At 47.3% G+C, this 15,971-nt stretch overlaps 7 protein-coding genes across 7 annotated transcripts; 3 read left to right on the top strand and 4 right to left on the bottom strand.

The window, feature by feature from the left end:
- Window positions 1-90: 90 nt before the first annotated feature.
- FSST1_005676 (uncharacterized protein) lies at window positions 91-747 on the top strand (the record flags this gene model as incomplete). The annotated part of the gene is made up of 1 exon (XM_083231976.1): window positions 91-747. One exon carries the CDS (start codon window positions 91-93, stop codon window positions 745-747), a length of 657 nt encoding a protein of 218 aa, XP_083089106.1.
- A 5-nt stretch (window positions 748-752) lies between these two features.
- Window positions 753-2,088, bottom strand: FSST1_005675 (ribonuclease P 40kDa subunit; the record flags this gene model as incomplete). Its single annotated transcript, XM_083231975.1, has 6 exons — window positions 753-1,237; window positions 1,303-1,431; window positions 1,482-1,583; window positions 1,631-1,693; window positions 1,749-1,893; window positions 1,945-2,088. The coding sequence occupies 6 exons, from the start codon at window positions 2,086-2,088 to the stop codon at window positions 753-755; spliced, it is 1,068 nt and encodes a 355-aa protein (XP_083089105.1).
- A 462-nt stretch (window positions 2,089-2,550) lies between these two features.
- On the top strand, window positions 2,551-4,040 carry FSST1_005674 (tRNA (guanine-N2-)-methyltransferase; the record flags this gene model as incomplete). The annotated part of the gene is made up of 4 exons (XM_083231974.1): window positions 2,551-2,664; window positions 2,714-3,561; window positions 3,613-3,818; window positions 3,874-4,040. The coding sequence occupies 4 exons, from the start codon at window positions 2,551-2,553 to the stop codon at window positions 4,038-4,040; spliced, it is 1,335 nt and encodes a 444-aa protein (XP_083089104.1).
- Window positions 4,041-4,338: 298 nt separating this feature from the next.
- Window positions 4,339-5,608, bottom strand: FSST1_005673 (glucose-induced degradation complex subunit VID24; the record flags this gene model as incomplete). Its single annotated transcript, XM_083231973.1, has 4 exons — window positions 4,339-4,405; window positions 4,457-4,814; window positions 4,872-5,022; window positions 5,078-5,608. 4 exons carry the CDS (start codon window positions 5,606-5,608, stop codon window positions 4,339-4,341), a joined length of 1,107 nt encoding a protein of 368 aa, XP_083089103.1.
- Window positions 5,609-7,697: 2,089 nt separating this feature from the next.
- Window positions 7,698-8,442, bottom strand: FSST1_005672 (Mago nashi protein; the record flags this gene model as incomplete). The annotated part of the gene is made up of 6 exons (XM_083231972.1): window positions 7,698-7,838; window positions 7,890-7,977; window positions 8,033-8,096; window positions 8,149-8,244; window positions 8,305-8,342; window positions 8,405-8,442. 6 exons carry the CDS (start codon window positions 8,440-8,442, stop codon window positions 7,698-7,700), a joined length of 465 nt encoding a protein of 154 aa, XP_083089102.1.
- An 819-nt stretch (window positions 8,443-9,261) lies between these two features.
- Window positions 9,262-12,317, top strand: FSST1_005671 (coatomer subunit beta; the record flags this gene model as incomplete). Its single annotated transcript, XM_083231971.1, has 4 exons — window positions 9,262-9,566; window positions 9,647-10,067; window positions 10,118-12,116; window positions 12,169-12,317. The coding sequence occupies 4 exons, from the start codon at window positions 9,262-9,264 to the stop codon at window positions 12,315-12,317; spliced, it is 2,874 nt and encodes a 957-aa protein (XP_083089101.1).
- Window positions 12,318-13,026: 709 nt separating this feature from the next.
- On the bottom strand, window positions 13,027-14,048 carry FSST1_005670 (ubiquitin domain-containing protein; the record flags this gene model as incomplete). The annotated part of the gene is made up of 3 exons (XM_083231969.1): window positions 13,027-13,152; window positions 13,228-13,986; window positions 14,046-14,048. 3 exons carry the CDS (start codon window positions 14,046-14,048, stop codon window positions 13,027-13,029), a joined length of 888 nt encoding a protein of 295 aa, XP_083089100.1.
- Window positions 14,049-15,971: the final 1,923 nt, after the last annotated feature.

Genomic DNA, 15,971 nt, shown 5'->3' with positions numbered 1-15,971 from the left:
CTAAGGAACTCGAACGCCAGTGAGCTAATCGGAGAATTGAATCGTACGAACATTGCTGCCGGTCGTCGACTACTGCACCTTTCATCCACCATGACAACTCCCAACCCGTTCCTTCTTGCAGCCGACAACAACCCCACGTTGCTGCCCCTCCTCAGAGAGAAGCCAGCACTGGCGTCATCGCAAGATGAACACGGCTATTCTCTAGTTCACGCCGCTGCCAGTTACAACCACCTTGATCTTCTGCGAACCCTTATACGCGAGTTTAGCGTGGATGTGGACCTAAAAGACGAAGACAACGAGACCGCTTTGTTTGTTGTCGAAACCGAGGATGCTGCTCAAGTTCTTGTCGAAGAACTTGGTGCGAACATCGGTCACCGAGGATTGGAAGGGTTGACAGCTAGAGAAAAAATTGAAGCGGAAGGTGACTTTCCTGCGGTTGCGCAATACCTACTGAAGATTGAAGTTAAGCAAGCCGACGATCCTGCTTCGACTGCAGCGGCTGTTATGCCTGAAGTTATCCCCCCGCCTCCAGAGGGTATGAAGGTTACAGTTGGTACGATGGATGAAGTGACGGATATTCCCGAAGAAATCGACCAAGATTTCCGAAGGAGAATTGAGGATCTGGCCCAGCGCGACGATTTCAATTCACCTCGAGGCCAAGCTGAGCTACGAAGGTTGATTGAAGACGCTGTCCTAGGCGAGGGCGGCGTCGGTGACGAACGCAATGTACGATCAAAGCAGGACTAGTGATCCTATGCTTTTATCTCCCACATGAGGTACCTACCAGCTGCATTGGGCGGTCTGAGAATTGTGAGTTCATCACTTATTCCTGGTACACCCTTCGAGAAGCATGTGGCGCCGAGAGAAAACCATGCCCCGGAAGGACAAGCGACCAACACATCCATGAGTAGACTATGGAGCCACCGTGTCGGCAAGAAACCTTCCCAAGTTATCCTGCAGACAGTGGATTCCTTAGCAGTATCGCCGGGGACGCAATACCGTGACAGATAGGGATCAATATTATCCTGAGGTCCTACGCGTGGACTAGTTAAGCGAATGAGCGAGAGCCACTCATACCTCTCCGTTGCAAAATACTCAAGAGCCTCACGGTTATTCTCTGCAAGAATCTCCGGGTCGACATCGAGACTAGGTTGGACGACCGCAAGATTTTGAGATGTGATGGGTGTTGAGGTGAAGGTTGTGGGAAAGAACTGCTGTAACGGGTCTGGGTTGGGAACTTCCAAGAGTCAGCAAAAAGTCGAAAACAAATAAAAAAGCCATGTTCGGGCCTCTTGCACCTACTTTGGGTCGTCTTGTCACAAAATAGCCATGTCATAGGTTGATTAAAGACATTTTTACAGGCATAGATCAATCTATCGAAACCCTTCTTTCCCCTGAGCATCGATGGGTCTCTGAGGTTATATGTTATAGCTTGGTTGTTAGATCAATAGACGTTCAGGATAGTTGCCCTTTGTACTTACTCCAACGAGGTTTGGATCCTCTTCCACCCTTCGGCCCATAAGGTTTTCCTGGAAGACCTGCGCGTTCATGTGTCTCTTTATCCACATACATTGTAAGAACACCTAAATGAGGTCAATAATTGAACAAGTACAGGTTCCACCATATATACCTTCACATAAAGTGAATAGAGTGCCGACAGTCGATTGTCCCTCTGAAAGCATGGCGATATCACCTATCATCGGGTATAAGCGTTAGTCAACACCAGCAGCATGGACAACTAGGCGCACCCTTTTTGATGTACTCTGTAAAGAAATCACCTTGCAGGATATCTCCAAGAGACATTACCACCCTTGAATGGCGTGGAGGCCCCTCAGTCTTAGCAAGCTGTTCACTGACTGCATCATGTACCCCTGCAGGCAGAATCAGATCGACCTGGCATTGTAAGTATGCACTCAATTCCAGCCACACACAAGCAATCCTAACCTTATGAATAAAATCAAGCGACGTAATTGCGGCCCACGGCTTGCCTTTACGAGGAGTTTGCTTGGCATCAACATGGCCCATCGTGCCGTGTGTCACGAAACATTTTGGTGATTGATAGACCGATGGCGCACCAGCAGGAAACATGCCGAAAGATCCAGGAAATGAGAGGAAGAGAAAGAGTGGTAGAGAGAAAAGCGGCGCCTTAGTAGGGGTTGTTGAAATGAGTCGCTGAATAGTGTAAGTCGGGAACGGACAACGTTTGGGCGATACCAAGGAGTCAGTTTGGATTTTAGCCGGGGTTTTTTCGGTGAATTTTTTCACAACATACCTACCTACCTATGCTAGGTACTAAAGAGCAACTTTGCACTTCGCAATTTGCTATGACATAGAATTCACGCTTGGGGCAGGTTTCGGAACCTTTACAATTCTATTCGTGGAGACGCAATTCTGGATATTATGTGGTAGTAGTTCTGCTGCAAAAAGTGGTATCTCAACGAGGAAGTTTCAACAGTAGTTTGCCCTCCTCCACCTTTGCATCTTTACCACAAAGCCGGCCAAGTCAGCTTCTTTTCAGACTTGACGACATTTCGAGACTCAAGATCCAACATGGAGTTCTTGATCAAATTCGCGCAGGCGCATGAGACTTTTCGAGTCCCCGAAATTGAGGCACTGGCCCTGATTGAGGGACTGGAAATGGAAATAATCGACTATAGTCAAGATGTCTGTTATCCCACTCAATACATGCTTGTCAGAGACTTACTAGAAATAGTCCCCCTTTTGTGTCGTACAACTGGCTTCAGTCGAAGCCGCTCAGCGCCTGGCCAAGAGATCCATCCTTATCCAGTCTATACATGAGCTCTGGGGCAAAGGAAGCACCCTGGAAGAACTTCACGGATCTGTCAGGACAAACACATCCCACATATGGGACAGTTATCTCGGAAAATCATTCAAGTTTGATGTTGATCCCTACCAAGGGACTCGCTCTGCGGAAAAGCGCATTGAACTCATTAACTCCTTCAGGTTTCTTGGATGGACTGGGCCTGTAAAAATGTCTAACCCCGACAACTTGTTCACCATATTCGAGATGTGGCCTTACGACAGCGTACCCCTAAACATTCCAGATCCCACGACCATGTATCTCGCCCGCCATGTTGGTAACTCCTCCCGGGACATTCTGGTTCGGTTTGACTTGAAGAAGAGAGGGTACATCTCAACAACAAGTATGGATTCGGAGCTCGCACTAGTCACGGCCAACATCGCCCTGGCTGCTCCTGGTAAGCTATTCTACGACCCATTCGTTGGAACAGGCTCCTTTCCCATTGCATGTGCTCACTTCGGCGCTCTTGCCTTTGGAAGTGATATTGATGGCCGTAGCATCCGTGGGGAGGGTGGAAAGAAGAGTCTCAGAGGGAATTTCGACCAATATGGCATAGGCTCTTGCTTAGGCGATGTGTTCTCTGCTGACTTGACTAACACCCCCATTAGGCGGCATCGTAGGACATGGGACGGAATCGTTTGCGATCCGCCCTACGGTGTACGCGAAGGATTGAGGGTACTTGGTCTTCGCGATCCCGAAAAGACGCCATGGCTGCTGGAGCAAGGCAAGCAACATGGAATGTTCGTTATACACTGGCCGATTGTGCCGAATTCTTACGCTGACCATGGCAGGAAACCAACCTACGTGCCACCCAAAAAGCCCTATAGTTTTATGGTAATGCTCGATGATATTCTCGACTTCGCAGCCAATACTCTCGTTGACGATGGACGCCTGTCGTTCTGGATGCCAACTGCCAACGATGAAAACCAGGAAATCTCAGTGCCCTCGCATCCTTACATGGAGGTGGTTGTGGTCTGTACTCAATCCTTCAACAAGTGTGAGTTATTCTCGGAACATTGTTTTCTCATTTTACCCCCACTAACATCTGCCAGGGTCAAGGAGACTCATCACTTATCGTCGAATTCCCGACTCAAAGGTGTCACAATCAACCCTCGAGACCTATGCAAACCGACAAAAGCTCAAGTTGGAGGGGACATCAGCAGACGAGCTCAACCCATTTCGACGTGGATATTTCAAAAAGTTTGAGGCAGACGAATAAAACCTCATTCAAAAGACTTCGCTCTACTCCAATCAAAGATTTCCTCCAGATTCGTATGTGAGATGCTGTTCCAAAAACAGATTCCAAACACTGTTGTGGCTCGCGATGGACTTCGTGCATGTTCGTCAAGTTGCCGTAATACCACATTCTTAGTCCTCCCTATATCCACATCTATGTGTTGTAATAGTGCCAGAAACCCCTATACGGTTACAGGAACGGTATTGTTAAGTTGTCCATATACATGTGGCAATGTCACGCTCCAATTTGTGCCACAAGCATTCCCAAAAATACAACGTGCTTAGCGGAACTCGGTTGCGGCAAAACATCCTCGATCGGGAACATGCTTCAATTCCAGCTGTTGGAACCTATGACCAGTGAGTGGGGGAGTTAACAAGTGAGGGGTGTGACAGACTGACTTTTCGCTTTTAGAGTGAAAATATATGCCGCTTACTTCGCCTTTGACCTGGTTGAAACAGATATAATAGAAACCCTCGAAACTGGCGCCAGATATTGTACGGACGCGGTGGTCTGGCACCAAAAAATGCTCTTTCCACCGCATGAAGATAGTTTCTCGTTGGGCGGCATCGCGAATGATAACGGGTCCCTTACGGGCTTGCTTCTGAAATGGACGAAAGGCTGTAAATTTGGCCCAGTGGCTTAAGTCAACCTTGCTATTTGCGCCCCAGTTCTCGTGCTGGGTATAGAAGCTGTATTTGGAACCGATGATTTCTCCCTCGAAATATGTTGTAAGAGTGGGATGATCCTCAGTCAGGCCTTGGACGGTAGAGTCAGCTTTTTATTTGCACAAAGTGATATGTGCCTAGCACCAACCTTGAATCCGGAGATAGCCGCAAAGAAAAGACTCCCGCATATCGACATGTTTGATCTCGACTTGCACGTCGTAAACCTGGCGTTCTGACTGTTGTGTACCGTGGAACTTACTACCTGGACGAAGGTAGGATGATGGAGCCGATGGAATAGTCTTCGTTTTGTCAGGAAATTACATCATGCCAACAGAACCTTCGAGGTTGACTCACTCGTATACATGAGTAGTCAGGGCCCATGGATGGGGACCAGAGCTCATCTTCTTGCGCATCACAATCAATGCATTCTGACACCTGATTTGGTGATTCCCTTTGCCTGGATGATTCGCAAGGAGCTGGTTGAGGCTCACTAGCCCGCTGTGTAGTGTCGGAAATATCTCGACTCAGCTGGCTGCCTGTTTCGGTGTCCCTTCCCTTCGTTTCGGGTCCAGATTCTTCATGCAAAGGGGTTGTTACGGTAGTTGTGGCGGTTTGGGGGCGTGGGGACATGGTGGTAGATCTTGAAGATAGGTCGTTTGATGGGCGACCATCGTACATGATGGTATCGTCATTCGGGCATCCAGGTGCAGTTGGCGCGTCGACGGTGCCGGACTGGATACTGACATCATCAACACGGGCTTGATCTTCGTTGCGTGCTTGCCAGGCAGGGTGTGGTTGGCTTTGGGCTTCGTCAGGACATGTTGAGAAACTATAGGAACGCGGCGAAGGTGCCTCGACAGGCTGGTTCGATGATGGCGTTGGCATTGTATGCGGCGTGTGATGGAGTACAGTACAATTAAGCAGGGAGTGTATCGACGCAGTGTTGGTAACAGTCTGGAACGCGAATCAAACAAAATTGAGGGTATCAAGTCGGCCTGGTGGATGATGCAAGTTGAAAGTCTTGTCCTGGCGTGGAGCGCTATTCGATGCCAAAGGGGAGAAGCAAGTTAATGTTAATCATCAAACGTGTAGCGATCTCGGGGCTAGAGAGTTTGGTATTGCTGATAAAGCTCTTTCTCAAGGACCATACGACAAAGAGATAGGGTAGCAAGCAGTAGATACAGTAGTAATACAAGAAAGTCTTAGGTCATAAGCGAAAAATATGAGGAAGCAAGCCAGTAATGTAGGTAGGTAGGTATGCCAGATCGCGAATGGGACGATGGCAAAGAAATGGGGATCGTGTCGGTCGGTGATGCTGGCCGCCTTGGCTGGCATAGGCTAGCATCCCGTTCTCTTGTTCTGGGGTTGTAGCGGATATGTGGGGGGCATCAACCTCCACTCGGCAAGACGGAAAGTCTTCCAATTCTTAGTCCACATTAGATCATGGCACTCTACCTACAACCTGGTCTGTATCTATATCGTGCCTTAGTAGGTGTTGTGTGTTGGACTGATGGCTGGATGGTAGGTGCCGTGTAACATTGACTCGAGAACATTGGAGGGTGGCTTGAAAGAACCTAGATTGCCACTGTAAACGGTGGAAGCACCCGGGAGACCTACAGTTAATACGTTCCGACTGCCTCCAATGGGTGAAGTTGAACAGACGACACCAATTAAATCAGAGACCTACCTAAGAAACCAAATGTAGCACTATGTTCAATTGGTATTCATCACAGTCCGATGCCAATCACAGCCATACTGGAATCTCATATATGAAAGTAACTTCGTATTCGACAATTTGTATCAACATGAAGCGCACCTAGACTATACATTGAGCTCCTTTCTCCATAACCCTACTTTTTATCTTTGAGGCTGGACTAGGGATCAGTTCCATCTTAGCGGGCCAGGCTGAACCTTAACAAGACTACCACAACAAAAGAAAGCGAAAGTTTAACAAAACGATCTGCCGGCGATGGGATCGTACTAACTATACTGAGAGCATAGGCTGTTTCATTTATCCTGGTAGTAATTCACCATGTTCTTTCCCTAGACCTTCAATTCGTCATTGGGATCAGATGCTTTTTCTTTTTTGTCGCATCAAGATTCGTCGGGCTGCTTCCGCGCTGTGTGCCCCAGGGATACAGGACCGGCATCAGGCAGCCCCAACATTCCCCACTGTACCTATTGCAGCAGGTGCATTGCGTATGGGGTGATGAGCTTCGTGGAGGTCGTAACATGGAAGCCCAAACATACAGGTATGTACTTACTATACTACAATACCATTTGCTATGTTACTGGCATAATTGACATCCAATTTGTTGCAACACCAGAAAATGTTTTTGTTATGGCGACTTCCCCTAGCATGATGTTCTTGACCGGATGCCTTGTAACTTAACAGCACGCATCAGAGTTGGCTGTTTATCGGTCGTTTCCAACCTGCTGCCTCAGCTATTGTGTGTAAACCTTTCTGTTTAGTTCCAAGACTCTCGCTCGACCTAACGTGGGCCTATCACAGGGATCAAACATTGCTGGAGCTGCACGGAATTGTATAATTATAGCTAGACACGAAATATGGCATAATCCTACACTACGTCGTCAACCATAATTGAGGGTTGCGCAACGCTGTCAAATTATCTTCCCATACTATCCGGTCTCTCAGGTTCTTGTCGGAGATTCTTCACCTGCGGTATCCGACTTAGGGTTCTCCTTCGTTATTGCGTGGAACATAAAAGACGATGGAGTTTCCTTCTGAGATGTTCATTGTTACGTATCGTTCCCTTTGCGAGTACGCTTCCTTATTTCGTAATATGTATAGTACACGCTCAGTGTTGGGGATAGCGTTCCGCGCCAGTCTTCGACAGCTGGGTATCGTTCATAAACACCAGGTGCGTCATTATCGCCATTATCAGTCTTGCTGCTGTGTGCTTGACCGTTTCGAGCAGGCAATGCCACGACTCATTTCTTGTTACCTTGTCGTTTAGATAGGCTTGATCTTGAAGTGCAACGCGATGAGACTGAAAACCAGGGCCTTCAAATCCTGGACGAGGTAGTAAAATACTCGCAACCCTTCAGGATCAGCGGACTCTGTGACATCGACTAGAGATCCAATCTTGGCGGTCTACTCTGTTGTTAATAGTGCCCTCTAGAAGACCACTGTCTCGAAACTGACCTCAAACGCAATGTGATCGTTACCAATGCGGATTTCCAGCTCCTGGCGTCCGTCTTTGTTTTTCTGCGGCCATTTTGAATCATCTTCTCTGTTTATAGTCAGGGTCGTTCAATGAAGGTTCCGGCGCAACAGGACTGACATACTTCGTGATTTCGCTTGTTTTGATAATGCGCTTGATTTCATCGACAATAACGGAGCTTACACACACTAAATACTTGTTAGAAAAAAGGTGCTGTACGGGTTTGAGGGCGATACTGACTCTCTTTTCGAATCAAGCTATCGTTTCGGTAATTGGAGTTGTTGGCGTATCTGGCTACCGCGCTACGGCCATCTCCAACAACCCGGAAGTCGAACTCTGATCACCATTCCATCAAAACCAATATCTTCAAAAGTTCAATCTCGAGGTTATTCGTACCTAAGAATTCGTGACCAAAACGGCCCATGTGGCCAGAGCTGTTTGTAGAGACTTCATTAGCACCGCTCGCAGAAATGTTTGAGCCAGCGTAAGTACGTACTAGTACCGCAGATAGAATGGTTCGTTTGACGACGACATGGCTGCGTATGTGAGGGATAGTGTCGGAAGCGTTGACTTTTGTGGTCGAGAAATAAATCCAACAATCAGGATCGCAAGGCTGAGAAAGAATCCAGGTGGGACCTAAGGTGTAGAGTAGATATGTATATGTGCACGGACCCATTGGATTGGCGGGGCAGACAGCTTTACCACCTAGGTAGGTACCTACCTCTAACTAAGGTATACCTCCTACACCACCCTACTGGTATAGGTAGGTAGGTGCCTCTGTCAATACCAAATCGTTAACGCTCTGTATTGAAGTCTGATCATCTGTCCCAGCCTTGAATATTGGATCAAAACTATTCCTTAATTATCTAGAACGATCAATTTCCATGAGCCTTTTCTAAAGTACCTACCCAGACCGAGGACATAAAGAAAGCATGACCAATTGGCTCGAGGCTCGAAGCTTCTGATGGATTCAAGTACATCCCTGATGAAATCACGTGACCGCATCCCTCTCATCTAGTCGGCTTAGTGCCACCTGTTCTACATCGCTGGCAGGACAGATCTTCTTGAAGTCGACGCTGTCCAAAGTTGGTCAAACTACCACAGGGGATTATAGTAAAATACTGACGGCGATTGCGCGCTGGAACAACTCAACGAATGGCCCAAGCGTATCTTGCTATTTGTCCCGACAATTGAAACTTGAGAGCAACCCCTGAGCCTCCCCACCGCCGAAGTCGAAAACACCCATACTGGTACCTCCAATCCACCTCCCACCGTCCCCCTAAGAGCCACGTCCCATCTACAACAAACACATTCAGCAACTTTCTCGGCCAGGTTCTGGCGACACCCTTCAAGATGTCTGGCTTTCTTGAAAATGCGTACAGTTTAGTTCACCAAGACAATGCGGCCGATGTCCCCACCGTTTCCGACCTACGCATGCAGTTGGAGAAAGGCACCGACGAGAGCAAGGTTGAGACCATGAAGCGCATCTTGACCATCATGCTCAATGGCGATCCTATGCCCAGTTTGCTAATGCACATCATCCGTTTTGTCATGCCTTCAAAGTACAAGCCTCTCAAGAAGCTCCTCTACTTTTACTATGAGATCTGCCCCAAGCTTGACAGCAGCGGCAAGCTTAAGCAAGAAATGATTCTGGTCTGGTACGAATACGCCCTCCTTTGCCTATACTGATAGCCTCAACAGTGGCTGCCACCGAATATCACTGACAGCAACTTCGTAGTAACGGTATCCGAAACGATCTCCAACATCCCAATGAATACATCCGAGGAAACACTCTTCGCTTCCTTTGCAAGCTGAGGGAAGCTGAGCTTATTGAGCCCCTCCTCTCTTCAGCGAGATCTTGCCTTGAACACCGACATGCTTACGTCCGAAAGAATGCTGTCTTCGCCATCTCCTCTATTTACACACACTCGCCTTCTCTGATCCCCGACGCTTCAGAACTTATTTCCACCTTCCTCGAGGGAGAGAGTGACGGTGTCTGTCGACGGAATGGCTTTGCCGCCCTTGCTAGTATCGACCATGATGCTGCCCTGCTGTATCTAAGTTCTGTTTTCGAAGGAATTCCCAACGCAGAAGAGCTTCTTCAACTCGTCGAACTCGAGTTCATTCGAAAGGATGCTGTCCAGAACTCACAGAACAAGGTTGGTCGGGTATTTGCCTATAGGAGTACAGCCACTAACTATTACAACAGGCTCGGTACTTGAGATTGATTTTTGACCTGTTGGAAGCCGGCGCCTCGACTGTCGTATACGAAGCCGCCTCGTCCCTAACCGCCCTTACGAACAACCCGGTTGCTGTGAAGGCCGCCGCCGCCAAGTTCATCGAGTTGAGCATCAAGGAGGCAGACAACAACGTTAAGCTTATCGTACTTGATCGGGTTGACCAATTGCGGAAGAAGAACGAAGGTGTCCTCGATGACCTTACCATGGAGATCCTCCGAGTTCTGTCCAGTACCGATATCGACGTTCGAAGAAAGGCTCTCGGCCTTGCCCTTGAGATGGTGTCTAGCAAGAATGTCGAAGAGGTTGTTCTCCTGCTCAAGAAGGAGCTCTCCAAGACCGTCGATCAAGAATACGAGAAGAACACCGAATATCGATCACTCCTCATCCACTCGATTCATCAGTGCGCCATCAAGTTCTCCGAGGTTGCTGCAAGCGTCGTCGAACTTCTCATGGATTTCATCGCTGACTTTAATAACATTTCGGCTGTCGATGTCATCAATTTTGTGAAAGAGGTGGTCGAGAAATTCCCTAACCTGCGAACTACTATTATCGAGCGTCTTGTCTCTACGTTGGGCGAGGTCCGAGCTGGCAAGGTCTATCGGGGCATCATGTGGATCATTGGTGAATACTCCCTTGAAGAGAAGGATATCCGAGAGGCTTGGAAGAGGATACGCGCGAGCCTGGGCGAAATGCCAATTCTCGCCTCTGAGCAACGGCTCCTTGATTCTCACGACGGCGATGAGAAGACTGAGGATCATATCAATGGCACATCAAAGCCAGCTGCACCATCTGGCTCACGCAAGGTTCTTGCCGATGGCACTTATGCTACTGAGACTGCTCTTACCAGTCAATCCTCAGCTGCCGCTAGGTTGGAGGCTGTCAAAACTGCACAAAAGCCCCCTCTGCGTCAACTCATCCTCGATGGGGACTACTATTTGGCGACTGTCCTGTCGTCCACTCTGGTCAAGCTTGTTATGCGACACCATGAGATTTCTTCCGACAACGCTCGCACCAACGCTCTCCGGGCTGAGGCTATGCTCATCATGATTTCCATTATCCGCGTTGGCCAGTCTCAATTTGTCAAGGCCCCCATTGACGAGGATTCTGTAGATCGAATCATGTCCTGCGTGCGCTCTTTGGCCGAGTTTGAAGAGAAAAAGGAACTTGAGACTGTCTGGTTGGATGACACCCGAAAGGCTTTCCGGGCAATGGTCCAGGTCGAAGAGAAGAAGCGCGCCGCCAAGGAAGCTTTTGAGAAGGCAAAGACAGCTGTGCAAGTTGATGATGTTGTCCCCATTCGACAACTCGCCAAGAAAAACACTACTGACGGTCTCGATGAGATTGAGGTGGATTTGGAGAGGGCAACAGGTGGTGAGGGCACTGCTGAGGACCTCTCTTCCAAGCTTAGCCGTGTGGTCCAGTTGACCGGTTTCTCTGACCCCGTCTATGCCGAAGCATATGTCAAGGTCCACCAATTCGATATCGTTCTTGACGTCCTTCTGGTCAATCAGACCACCGAAACCCTGCAGAACCTTTCAGTTGAGTTTGCCACCCTTGGTGACTTGAAGGTGGTCGAGAGACCTACCACACAAAACCTGGGTCCTCATGACTTCCATAACGTCCAATGCACGATCAAGGTCTCATCAACAGATACCGGTGTCATATTTGGTAACGTTGTCTATGACGGTGCTCACTCCACCGACACCAATGTCGTCATTCTCAATGACCTGCATGTCGACATTATGGATTACATACAGCCTGCCACTTGCACTGAGACCCAGTTCCGCACCATGTGGACTGAGTTTGAATGGGAGAACAAGGTCAACATCAATTCCAAGGCCAAGACACTCCGCGACTTCCTCGATCAGTTAATGGCTTGCACAAATATGAACTGCCTGACACCAGAGGCTAGCCTTAAGGGCGACTGCCAATTCCTGAGTGCCAACTTATACGCAAGAAGCGTTTTTGGTAAGTTGAATTTATTCAAGTACGCGCCGCACTCTGCTAACCAGTATACTAGGCGAGGATGCTCTCGCCAACCTGAGCATTGAGAAGGAGGGTGAGGACGGACCTATTACTGGGTTTGTAAGAATAAGGAGTCGATCACAAGGCCTAGCCCTGAGCCTGGGCTCGTTGAAGGGTCTCAATAAGATTGGCTCAACGTCTTAGACCAACTGATGATCCGTAAAGGTACCTGAATCCGATCGCACGAAAGCAGGCTGCCGAAGCATTTCAAGATTCATGACGATGGTAGGAGCGGAGTCAGGGGCGGAGCACGTTAATGGGTGTTTTCCCACCAAAAGGCTAGCGATGGGTCCCTGGTAGAGTTCATTGTAAGCAGGTTTAAGTAGATGTTGATTATAAAGGCACATGGTTTCAAAAACAAAAAAAAACAAAAAAAAAAAGAGAGAGAGAGAGAGAGAGAGAGACTTTTCAAGACATAGGTCAACCATAAAAATGGCCGGTTGTCTTCTCGTTTTGAATGGCAATGAAAAGTAAAATTATTATGAATGTTTGTCATGCACGTTGGGTGTGCGTTCGGTCTATCGACACCATATGTGCGTTGAGTGAGTGGGACAATGTGTATGATGCCAGATATCGACAGATTAGACAACAGAGTAATACAAATTGCTAAAAACAAACCGCTGGACCATTATCCTCCAACTCCAATAGAAATACATGTAGTAGATAGGATAAGCAAGATGGGGGTATTGTCCAAATATAGTCGGCATTGATGAATGAGTGAGAGCAGGGTAGCCATGAGGGGGCGTATGATAAGGTGGGCGATTAATATATTGGCTGCGAAGAGTGTTCACGACGGACGGATGTCGAGCTTAGGAATTAACATGGTCGCGTGAGAGACGGTTAGGCACAATAACTAAACGACGTCAAAGATAAGAGCATTCACGACATGCCCTGTCTTCCAGTTTTGAGCGGATAGAGACAGGTTGTCCTTAAGGATCTTGCCCATGTATGCTATCCTGATCTTCTTTGTAGAAGCAAGCTGAGAAGCACGTTAACATTCTACTCATTTACACCCCGCCGAACGAGGAAATGGTTAGGGTAGGAGAGTACTCACATTAGCCTCAAGGGCAATCTTTTTGGCTACTCTTCGTACGGTTTCCGACTCCGATATGTTGACGTTAATGTCCTGCCCATTTTCGCTGAGCCTAGCTCGTAACTTGACCAGTTTGTGCACCTCGTCTGCCTCCTTGCCCTTTTCTTGCTTTTTGCCATCAAGCTCGTCGTCGCTTAATTCTTCGTCCGCTGCTGTGTCGTCGCCCACGGTGGGAATGTCGCCTTTAGCACCGATTTCCCGGTCCTCCCCAATGTTCTGCGGGTCGGAAACAGCCCATTCAGGTAGTTGATAATAGTTTCCAAGAGCATCATACACGCCGTTGGCGAGGTCGCCGGTAGGCAACGAAATCTCAGCGGCCGAGAGAATCATTTGAGCTGTCGCAAGCCCATTTGATCCATCGTCCTGAGCGTCTTGACTTGTGGGGTCCCATAGAACCTGCAACGCTGCATGAATAGTCTGCCATATCTCGGGTCGCCCGGTGACTCGTGTATCGAAGAATGCGGCTCGTTCCTTTGCCAATTCGCTTTTGATCCAGGTCCGATCGCGAGAGGTCCATTCGTGTCGCCGCAAGGGCTTGTCGATGTGCTGGTCCAAGGGACGGTCGTTGCGACGACGCTGACGATTTCTTTCGGCAGGGATTTGTGGTTGAGCGGCTTCAGGGAGGGACAGCGGGGGAGGATTGATAGCACGCGATGAAGCATTGGGTGCGCCATCCGGGTAAGGCGAGTTGGGCCCCGAAGAACGAGAAAGACAGCAACCCTAGCATTGCAAGTTAGAGATAGTGGAATTCTGGCGGGTGATTTGAAGAAGGGCTGTACCATTCTGGCTACAGTGAGGTAGTCTATGAGGGCAGCGGCGATCGGCGTTGAGCTTGTGGATTGAACGGTTGAGTAAAGGAATGATGATCCCAACTTTAGCGACTAGCCATCATTGGTAGGGTTGGCCAGATAGAGTCACGATTGATCGCGAGTAAGGGGAATAGGAACAATAAGTAAGATGTCGAAAAGAGGAGATTTAGAGGAGGAGGAGAAGAAGAATGGCGCGGCGCACGCAGGCAAGAGGCGCAGAGCAATAGAAGCAAAGGCAGAACAAGAGGAGATAATGAATCAAGCAAGACGGGAGCCGAGCTTCGGTCTGATCCTGTCTAGCCTAGAGTCGCCGAACCTAAGTACTACCTAGTATTGACGCTTTTCCAACAGGTCACAACCAGGGGAGGCAGTACAAAAGCGGGACTCGGTTAGTTAAGTTCTTAGAGCTTAAAATAAGTAGGTACATGAAGGGTCCTAGACTATCGAGATAGTAATTAAATCAATCTTCATCGGCTTCATTAGTGGAAAGCTCAGCAAGCGTCCCAGGCACTGATTAACGACTTTCTCTCTCTCTCTCTCTCTCACACACACACACACATATACAGAGAGAGAGAGAGAGATACAACGAAAAGGCTCTTTGATTTCTCAAAAGAGACGGTTAATCTATGAGGCGGTCTAAAGTGACAAAGATTAAGAGTTCGTGATGTATCACTGTAGGAGTGACAGTCAAAGAACGGGGGAAACGCGGCCTTTCATGTAGAATGATGCAGACGCTGAGTGAGTACATGTAGAGCTGTCGACGCAATTCCACACTAATTCCATTAGTCCAGTCATGGAAGGTAAAAGCGAGTATAGTAACTAAAGGGACAGTTAATGGTTGTTCCTGTTGCATCGTGCTGGCAATGCGATTACTTGATTTTGCTTAATCTAGAGTAACTAAAACCTTATATAACCTATAAAACCTTCCTTTAACCCAGAACCTATAAAATTACCTAACCGACCCTTTCCTATAGCTTAATCCTTTTTAACCTATAGTCTTAGCTTATAATAAGGCTATTATCTTAGCTTATTAACTAATAAGGCCTGCTCTTATAGTTCTAGGAACTATCTATTATATACCGGGTTATTTAATATATCTAGAAATGCCTTCTGATCTTAATTTTAAGGCTTTTTATTCTTAAAGCTAGTATCTAGCTCTTATAGTAGCCTTTTTCCTATTATTAGCTAGTTAATATATTTCTGGCTAAATCTCTTATCTTTCTGGCTATATAAGAGTAAGAGACTATAGCTAAAGAAGGCTACCTTAATCCTTTAAATATTACTTAATATATTAAATATATCTATTATAGCCTTTACCTTATTAAAGATATCTTAATTATTATTACTGGCTTATAAAGCTAATATAATATCTTTTAGCTTAATATATAGCTAATAGTAATAAGAGCTATAAAGCCTTTATAGGCTTAGCCTTTTAACTATATTATTCTTATAGCTAAGATAGGGGTTAGTATAGGGATTAGGGTTTAGGTAAGTTAATTAATAGCTTAGTCTTTTTATAGTTAATAGATTAAAGACTTATCTTATCTTTATATTAAAGGAAGAATAAGTAGGCTATTAAGTAGTGCTTTTATATTATATAAGAATAAGGTTACTCTTAGAGCCCTATGTTTTATAATATACCGTCTTATTGCATTAATTAGACTTTGCGAAGCCCCCCCATCAAAGTTGCATCATGCTGGGGTCGTATTGTCAAATGTTGGTCATTGTTGGTGGGGTTTGTGGAAGCATTATGCATAGTACGTACTTACCTACCGCGGATTAACAAGCAATTATGTTCTTGAAGATTAGGTCTCCAGAGGCAATTAATTTATACTGAACATTGGCAAGCACGGGCAATGATTGATTCACGGTTCTCCCTACCTCCCCAGCGACTCA

The sequence above is a fragment of the Fusarium sambucinum genome, chromosome I (genome assembly GCF_050947815.1).
Source record: "Fusarium sambucinum isolate potato_lamoka chromosome I, whole genome shotgun sequence".
NCBI classification, from domain to species: domain Eukaryota; kingdom Fungi; phylum Ascomycota; class Sordariomycetes; order Hypocreales; family Nectriaceae; genus Fusarium; species Fusarium sambucinum.
The sequence above is the reverse complement of the archived record's forward strand: the minus strand, read 5'-3'. Positions and strand labels throughout refer to the sequence as shown.